The following is a 9,941-nucleotide window of genomic DNA, read 5'->3' on the forward strand; positions in this document are numbered from 1 at the left end:
ATAGAGACAAAGTGTTCAGATGAAATTGAAGGAGGGGCCTTGCAGGGACTGCTCCATCTGTGGATGCCAGAGGCTGAAATATACAGATGCAGATGCTCACAGCTAACCCTTGAACTGATATGGGGTTCCCAATGGAGGAGTGGGAGAGAAGACTGAAGGAGCTGAAAGGGTTTGTGGCCCTGTGGGGAGAGCAACAATACCAACCAACAAGAGCTTCTAGAGTGTACTCCACCAGCCTGGGAGCACATTAGGGAGAAACCCATGGCCCCAGCTGTATATGCAGGGGAGGATGGCATTGTCAGGCACAGGTAGGTGAGGATGTCCTTGGTCAAGTGAAAGCTGAAGGCCCCAGTGTGTGGGAATTCATGGATGGGGAGGTAGGAGTGGGAGGGTGGGTGGAGGCACATCCTCATAGAAGCAGGGGGAGGGGGGATGAGATGGGGGTTGCTGGGTGGTAGGGAAATGGTGAAAGGAGATTACATTTGAAGTGTAAATAAAATATCTAATGAAAAAAAACTTTAAAAAAAAAAAGAATGTTCTAGATTTACTGGTTTGTTTTGATACCCATAGGCTTCTACAGTATTCAACTTGCATTCTTTTTGTTTTTTTTTAAACAATAACAATTTATTAAACCAATACTTAAAATGAAAATGACATTGAAAAGATAGGAAGTGTAAAAAGGCTATTTCTCATGGGAGGGGAAGGCTGGCTGTGGGGCTGGGACTGCTGCTGAATCAAAATCAGGGGCTGATCATGAGGGGCAGGAACAGCAGATCAGATTTAGGACAGACTAAAATTGATGAACAGACGTCCCAGGGCCATTCTGTAAATAAGCAGGCCCACTGTAGGTAACAGGAGATGATTGAAAGATACAGTCTATCTACAGACAAGATGAGACACGGGTTCCACAGCTGCTGTCAGCTGTGCTGGCCAGAGTGCTGCTGACATATCTAGCTGTAGCTACACACGTGTCACAGAAATTTCTGGTGGCTTTTGTACTCTCTAGCTCTGGTGCACAAGTTTGTTCTGGCTCCAGAGAGGCTGGTTTGCCTATAGATTTACAATATTTAAATTCTGGATCTGAGGACAACACTTCCTCATCTTTGGCCTCTAACTCCTTGGCCTGTTCTTCATGCAACTGGGTCAGGAGCTCATCGATGCGGGCAATAAGATCAGAGTGTGGCATGTGAACACTCAAGTAGGCCCTCAAGTATTCCAGAGGAAACAGGTCTGAGGACTCATAAAAGTCCTCGGGGTTCTTGTCCATCCATGTTTCCAGGAAGCTACAGAGGGTGTTCTTTACTTGTTCATCCTCTTCAGAATCAGGGCAAAAGTATGCATACCTAGAGAAGACCAGACAGAATGTTACATGTAAACTCCCAGGCAACATGTCTAATACTGGCAATTCTGGTTGCTCTCAGAATTCTTAGTTTACCTGTACACAGTAGGTGCTTTCAATATATCTGTGCCTAAGTTGAGCACAACCATCTCTATCCAGACTTCTCAGTGGTCACAGGGTCCCTTGGATTATCTTTTATGAATCTCCACTTTGGATACATCTCTATTAGGTACTTCAAATAATTCTAGAACCTCCTTTACACATGAGAGAAGTTCATTCACCAAACCCTCACAAATATTGAATGAGGGATAGAGTGCTTTTTCAAGATACAGTGCCCATCCTTTAGGGTCTCAGCTTTTGACAGCCCAGTCCCTTAGACCAAGCCTGAGGGGAGCATTTTCTTATTTCATGCTGCTGGGTCCTGACAATTCTCTATACAATAAACAAAAGAGAGAGAGAGAGAGAGAGAGAGAGAGAGAGAGAGAGAGAGAGAGAGAGAGAACCAGAACCAAAAATAGGATCTGAGAACTATGGGCTTTAGAGATGGACACTCAGGATGGACACTCACCTCATGAACAGCAGGTCTAGCACCGTTACGGGGGTGAGAAATCTTCTGTATGTGGACAGAAAGTTAGGAACAAAGGAAGGGTCCCCTTCCTGTAGAGATGGCACCAGGTAGTTCACCTGCTTTACTACCGTCTGTGCACTGATGCGTGACTCTCTACTGTGGTGGACTGGCTCTCTCAGGTCCTGTGGTGGAGAAGCCTTCTCACTCTGAGGAAAGATACACGTCAAGGTTTCAAATGAGCACAGCTCTGCAACATTCTATTAGTTATTCTCATTACAAATTTTTCTGAAATATTACTCTAGGAAACACAGAGAAAAAAAAACAAAAAAAAAAACAAAACCACAAATTAACAAGAAGAAGAAGAAAAACAAGTGGTTACCTGTTCTGTGTGGTCCTGGCCTTGGCTGCCCTTGCTCAATTTTTTTCCCTTTCGGGAAAATGGCCACAGGTGTTGAAGGCAAGAGTGAAACCTGTGCCTCCAGACACCACCATGGCCTTTCCTGTTGTCTTTCTTGAGGCCTGAGCCTCCAGTAGTCTTAACACAAGAGAACATCCTGCCTTCTCTAGTGTCTCTGACAAGTGAGTCTGTTGAGCTGCCTCTAAGCAGTGAGTTCTATGGTTACCAATGGTTACCAAGGTTTTGCATTGTTAGGTCACTATACAGGGGGTGATCTCATTACTGTCCCTTCTTCAACAGGGCTTTCTTTAAAGGGCCCTAGTTTCCCCTCTCACTTCCCAGGTGCAGAAATCAACACAGGTATACATGTGCTTCCCATCCCACAGAGGTATCTGTATATAGACAGCACCTCAGCTTTGCAATCTGAGTCCCCACTGTTGAACTGCATCTGTAACTCTAATTATAAACTCAGCCCTAATTAGCCTAATCTACCATAACCCTAGCTATGTTTCCTTGTTTTTTTGTGACCTTATACGTGTTCTGTGTGGAATCAGAGCTCATGCAGACCTGTGACAGCCACCAACCCCACAATATAAGTGTTCCTGCCAAAAAATATCTTTACCAGAATCAGTTTTCACGCCCGTGATAATTTAAGGTCTCAATCCCAGAGGACTGCATCTGTCTGTAAGCAGCTGGCTCAGTCCTACCCACCAACTTACAAGATGGAAGCTGACCCCCTAGGATTCTTCCAGAACAGATATACCCTCCATTGCTTCTGCTTCAAATTTCTGCTTGAGTCCTTGTCCCAACCCTTCAGTGATGAACTGTGACCTGTCATCTGCAAGAAACCTTTTCCTTCCCATAGTAGCATTTAGTTATGGTGTTTGTCACAGCAACATAATGAAAAGAGAATACCATACTTTCTCTGTTCACATCCTGTGTTATGTGGCAGCCTTCCTCTTCTCTATTCCAGGGCTTTTACCAAGAGGGGGTGTTGAATTTTGTCAAATGCTTACTCATGATCACGTGGTTTTTGTCTTTGAGTTTGTTTATATAGTGAATTTACATTGATGGACTTCCATCAGAGACCTTGGATAAGGGGGCACCCAAGTGAAGTGGAAATGTAAAGGTTCTTTGGAAAGTTAGTTTTATTGGATGGTGTTTTGCTAAGGCAAACACATGAAGGAACACTTCATTCAAGTGGACATGGGGGAAAGGCCAACCTAGACTCGGGCAGGAACTGAAGCAAATACAGGTGAAAGGATTTTCTGCTAAAGCAAACAAGTGTAAGGACACGTGATGTAGGATTCTTTGCTAGCAATGGGCATGTATTGGTCTGCTTTACATTACTTAGTTGAGCTGCATTTGTCAGGACTCCATAGAGAGAAACTCACTGAAAAACTTCTGGTGGTGTGCTGCAAGTTCTTGCTGTTTCTGCAGACTCATACAAATTGGCAGAGTGATGTCAGCTGAGGCAGGTGCACATGCTGAGGCAGGACACATGTTCTTTCAAGACCCATGAAAGAGGATACTTGATGTTTGGAGGGACAATAAAAAGGACTTGAGGGACAGTGACCAGGGCTGAGATTGGCTTGCTTGTATAACTAAATGCTTACTGGTCTCAAGTCTTCACTGATCTTCCTTTTGCTGGGAGACGTACAGCCAATAACATTTTCCAAAATTCCTCTTGGCCCTAGACCTTCATACTGACTCCAGATCATGGCCTGGCTGTCTCTTTTATGTCTTGCCATCACTGATGCTATCCCAACTCTGCTGAACTAGACTGTGGTATATCCACGAAGTTTTTGTGTGTGGATTGAGCTGATGCTGCAGACCTGTGAACTGAACTGCCAATTTCCAGAAAACAGAGATGGGAGTTTATCCAAAGAACCATTTCTGAATAGGTCACTCCTCACATATTATTTTTTTCCCACTAGCTCTGGAGGGGTTTGGGTGGGGTTGGTGGGCTAGAAGGGAGGTTAAAGTCATTGAAAGTAGACTTTGAAAAAATTAATTAAGAATCAATGTATGTGACCTTAGCTGTGACTCACAATACTGGAGATATGGAACCTGAAGAGGCCACCTTCTGTACCTATGCAGGAACTGCAGTGAACTGATAGAAACACCAATCCACCCACAAAAGTTTCAAACCAAAATCTATAATGTGTACAAGAAATATAGGGATAGGGTTGGAACAGAGACTGAGGGAATGGCCAAACAATAAGAGACTGAATTTGAGACCCATCCCATGGCAAGCACTAATCCCTGACACTATTAATGACAGTGCTATGCTTATGAACAGGAGTCTAGTATGGCTGTCCTCTGCGAGGCTCCACCCAACAGCTGACTCACACAGATCAGATATCCACAGCCAAAAAGTGACTGGATTTTGGGGAATCATATGGAAGAATAGGAAGAAGGATTTGAGGCTCCTTTGGACCTAGGCTGGACCTAGGCCTCACTGTACTTAGGCAACAGATGTGATGCTTGGTTTTCATGTGGGTCCTAAACAAGCTGTTGCCTGTCTGTGGGATATGTTCTTCTAGCTGGGCACCCCTGTCTGGTCTAAGTTGGAGAGGATGTGCCTAGTCTCAAAAAAGCTTGATGGGTCAGGGTTGGGAAAACCTAGGAAGCTCCAATGTGCTCAGAGGAGCAGGAGAGGGGGTTTTGGGGGGATTGTAGTAGAGGGTGACAGGAGGAGAACTGAGCAAGATGTAAAGTGAATTCGTTAAGATAAAAGGAGTGACTTCTTCTCTAGGAATATTTGGTTGTTCAGTAGAATTTTCTAGAAAGATTGACTTGATCTATAACTGCTTTGTTCAATCCAGAGGACATAAAAGTTTGGTTTACTGTAAATTTTAAGATACTGTTAATGAGACAGAGGGAATGGATGTTTTACATTACACAAATAATGCATCTCTAACATCTACACTTGGCTCCTGACAGATCTGCTGGAACAGCATAACATCGGGTAACAAAATATTTATTTTGCATTTTATTCCTAGTCATTAGAACCATCTTCCACACTGCCAAGTCAATCTAGACTATTCATTGGATTGTCACAAAGTAAAGCAAAGCAACACACTGAAGTGCAGGATGAAAAAAAAAAAAAAAAAAAAAAAAAAAAACAAAGAACAAAAAAACAACATGGTCAAATTAGGTTTTCATTCTTTCATTAAAATTCCCCTTGATAGCATCAGACTTTATTCATTTTACATTGCAATAAATATTTACACTTTCAACAATTCCCTGTGCTATATAAGCATCTAATTTGAATCTCCTTACTGGCCCACAGGCACAGTTCCTAATCTTGACTGGCTGTTTTTTACAGTCTTAAAAATGGAAGAGCCAATGCAGTTGGCTTCCCAGGAGGGAGACATGACATCCTAACAAGTTAGATACGTGAGGATTAAACTCCAACTTGTACTTCTTAACTTCATGGTCTTAGTCAACTTAGTTAATGTTTTTTGCAACTTGCTTTTCTTTCCCATAAAATAGAAAGCAATACCTGAGCCAATTTGAGGGTTCTCAGGGACACCAAAAGAGCTAAACCGTCTGCATTTTAAGAAGATAACATCCCATTCAAAAACATCCTATCAAGAAAAACATACTAGATCATGTCTCTCCTATTTTTGTTCTTTCTCAGACACAACTCTCACCTGGTAGATATCCAAAGATAGATCTATCAATTTCTCTCCCTCCTTCAAAAAATAACCAGATGAGAAATTTTATTTTTTTTTGACATGCTCTACCATCTATTACCTTCCTATTAAGTGTACTTTTCTGGGTACAGTATATTCTTCTCCGTGAACATCACAGGGTTGTTTTTCTTTTCATTGTCTATGTCATCTCTAACACATAAACAGAGAGAGATGGAGTGGGGCAGAAACTAATATAATTATAATCTATCTTGTGTTACAATGTTATTCTGTGGTCTCAGAAACACGTTTCCCTTCCCAACAGTTTAATCCCTGAAGACAGTGAAGGTTCCTTGGCTTAAAGTGATAGTGAAAATCAGTTTCCAAGTACCAAGTCAGTGGAAAATGTAGACAATACATTTAGTTCTCTCAAGTCCTTCTACCTTTCTTAGAGACAATTTTCTTTTCCTACATTTCCCTGTGTTGAAACTTAGGACAGGCTTCAGTTTGAAACCTAGAGCTACAGCAATCCAAATAAAAGAAAGGACAGGAAGTCAAAGAGTTCACCACGTGTTCCCTAATAACATGGCTTAGATTTAAATAACAATCACTGCTCTGGGACAGGCTTCTAGTCTGGGGATTAACTATGCAAAAGAACATTGTGTGCATTGTACAAGTAACATTTTTGATGGAAACCAAACATAGTTGCTGACTCCAGTGTTGATGGCTATTTTAAGCTGTTGCTACAAAATAACGAACTGCAGGACCTGCCTATTCTTCTTTTAAAAACATATAGCCAAAAGGAAAGGGCAAGTGAACTACTTAGAGTAGACCTCCAATGTGCCACACATGGCTTTAGGCACTCTAATGTGTGACATTTTATTTAAGTCCAACAAACACCCTGAGCACAATTTTTGTGAGCATCACATTTTTTTTTTTTTAATTTTAGGTAAAATACCAAATTAAAAAAAAAAGAAAGAAAGAAAGTCAAAAAAGCAATTAATGTTTAATATGTAGGAAGTAAGTAACACTGATACATTAAATGACAATATACTTATTATTGTTTGATGTAAATCTCTTTAAATACAAAAATCTAGGAACATTTAACAATGCTCTCCCTTAGAAATCTAGGAAGAAGAACTGAGGTCAGTCAGCATGATACTTGCTGCATAAGGACTTGAGCTTGATCTCCAAATCCCATGTAAAAATCTGTACTCATTGGGCCTACCAATTCCAGTCCAGGAGAGACAGAGACAAGCAAATACCTGGGGCTCTCTGGTCAGTCAACACAACCTACCTCAAGTCTCACATATAACACATGTGAAATATTCACACACACACACACACACACACACACACACACACACACACACACAGGAAATGTAGAAACAATTTCCCTTCAACTTTCAAACCATACCCATTGGTACAGTTTTATTTTTATTTATTTATTTATTTATTTATTTATTTATTTATTTTTAAAGATTTATTTATATGAGTACACTGTAGCTATCTTCAGACATACCAGAAGAGGGCATTGGATCCCATTATAGATGGTTGTGAGCCACCATGTGGTTGCTGGGAGTTGAACTCAGGACCTCTGGAAGAGTGGTCAGTGCTCTTAACCACTGAACTATCTCTCCAGCCCCTTTTTAAAATTCTATTGTTTTTGTGAGACAGTAGATTGTGTTCAGAGAAAATCAAATGTGATTTGAATCATGTGAATGACAGATGTGATTTACCACATTACCTGTAAATGGTAAGGCAAAATTAATTGACATGCTTCTTCATACAACTACAATATCAGAAATAATATTTCTTTTAAGCTGATCAATTATAGAATAAATTATTCTTGCTGGGTAATATACATATTTTTAAATTTATTATTTGCAATGAAAGTAGAACTAAGATTTATAGTAAAAATATAAAATTTAATTATGTTTTGGCTTTCTATATCCATTTGATTTTCTTCTAATCACCCCTCGTTTTTTCCCTAATTTGGTCATTTGATCAAAATCCTACAGCTACCTCTCTGTATAGAGAGCTATGGGAGATTTAGAAAGCTGCCTATAAACTACTGGGACCGAAGAAAAAATGGACAAAATATTTGGATCCATTAACACAAAATAATTATTTGCATTACTTTGTAGCAACAAAACATTATTTTCAAGATAACCTATATGAAATTCTAACAAAAACAATAATCACATAGTTATGAGTAAATCTAGGCAACTAATAGACTTTTATGAATGAAACTTCAATAATTTCATTGAGAGAAATGATTATTCAAACAAACAAACAAAGTAACAAACTATACTATACTATTTGACCAGGAAAGATAGGAGCCATATAGAAACAAAAGAAAGATAGGCACTTGCCAAAGAAAGAAAGCATAATAACAATATTATTATGTTATAAATAAAACAAACCAAAATAAAACAAACAGACAAAAAACAAAACAAAATAAAAACAAAAATAAAAAACAGAGTAGAAGAAAACCACATGGGTTATAGAAAATTGTAATATAATTAAATTTTAGGTCTTTAGTAAAATTTTTAGTCCAACTTCCCTTAAGCCTACTTTGACTTGAGATGGCCTGCCAAGACTTTGTTGCAGTAAAGAAGCAAAATTGCTTTTTTAAATTATAATTATTCAATTATAATTGAAGGACTACAGCCACAGTCTCTCTGCAGAGGTAAGGCTGTATGTAGGTGCTGTGGAGGTGTTGCTATTTTATAGACAAAAAAGGGAGAAATGGTGTGGATAGATTTGCACATTTCAAGTCCGTTCCTCTGATTGTGCAAGTGACAGACGTAGATCCCACTTGCTGTGTGGAGCCTCTCATGAGGGCTTTCTACAAGTGTTATCAACTTTCCTGTCCAGAGCATCTCAGTCGACCTGAAGAAGACTTCATACAGTTAATGTTCCATAGACCACAAATGTTAGTTACCTTTATTTACAGTGAGTCGAAACATTGTGAAGAAAGTGTTAATCAAAGAGAGGTGTTTCTTTGTCTCTTTGATTTTGTTTCCTTAACTCATGGACTAAGAGTTATGACCCATCCTAGGGCAGAAAGACTTCCCAGTTGGTACACTGACCATGACAAGGGAGGCTTGTAGCAAGCCTTGTTCAGAGCTCTCCCTCCAACCAAGAAACAGAGAGACTAGGAACAGATATTAATAAGGGCTATAACTCTCAAAGCTTGACCCCAGTAACACACTTCTTCAAGCTCATACCAACCATCAAAAGGGTCTACAGCCTCCCAAAGCACACCCCCTAACTGTGAACAAGCCTTCTTACATACAAGCCGTTGAGGGGCAGCATTTTACATTTAAACTGTGCCAACTGTTGTACAATAAATATGGAAATACTTCACAAATTAGTGACACAAATGATTGTCACATCAGTCAGAACCAAGCATTAATCAATCAATCAAGCAAACAAACAAACAAATAAATCTCAATGGATTTGCTGGCAAGTGACATTTTTCTTAGTAATTTGTTTTATTTATTTATTTATTTATTTATTTATTTATTACTTATTTTAACTGCTGTGATTGATAAAACACCATGGCCTAAAACAACCTGGGGAAGAAAGGGCTTCTTGGCTCATACTTCTAAATTTCTGCTCATCTCTGAAGTAAAGACAGGAAAGCAAATAGAGCAGAAATCTTGAGGCAGGAGTCATGCAGAGGCCATGGAGTAGAGCTGCTCCCTAGACTCTTTGCTTATCTTGTTCTCTTATAGAACTCAGGGCCAGCAGCTCAAGGGTGGCATAAGTAATAAGTCTCAAAAATCATTAATTAATAAAATGTCCTACATGCCTTACTATAGTCGGATGTTATAGATGCAATTTCTCAGCTGGGGTTCTATTCTCTCAAGTAATTACAGCTGGTGTCAAGTTGCCATAAAACTAGCTAACAAACCCTAGATATCCAATATGGCCAAGGTTAAGAAGAAAAAAAAAAGTAAGCAGCCTTGATAGTGCGAGAGGCAGGAGAAT

The 9,941-nt window shown here is 39.8% G+C and overlaps 1 protein-coding gene across 1 annotated transcript; it reads right to left on the reverse strand.

Annotated features, from left to right (window-relative positions):
- Positions 1 to 762: 762 nt before the first annotated feature.
- Positions 763 to 2,476, reverse strand: LOC117722859 (ral guanine nucleotide dissociation stimulator-like 3). The gene is made up of 3 exons (XM_034522107.2): positions 2,287 to 2,476; positions 1,908 to 2,113; positions 763 to 1,343 (listed from the first exon to the last, which is right to left on the reverse strand). The coding sequence occupies exons 1-3, from the start codon at positions 2,458 to 2,460 to the stop codon at positions 881 to 883; spliced, it is 843 nt and encodes a 280-aa protein (XP_034377998.1). The 5' UTR covers positions 2,461 to 2,476; the 3' UTR covers positions 763 to 880.
- Between the last annotated feature and the right edge of the window lie 7,465 nt (positions 2,477 to 9,941).

Source organism: Arvicanthis niloticus, chromosome 18 (genome assembly GCF_011762505.2).
Source record: "Arvicanthis niloticus isolate mArvNil1 chromosome 18, mArvNil1.pat.X, whole genome shotgun sequence".
In the NCBI taxonomy this organism is placed as follows: domain Eukaryota; kingdom Metazoa; phylum Chordata; class Mammalia; order Rodentia; family Muridae; genus Arvicanthis; species Arvicanthis niloticus.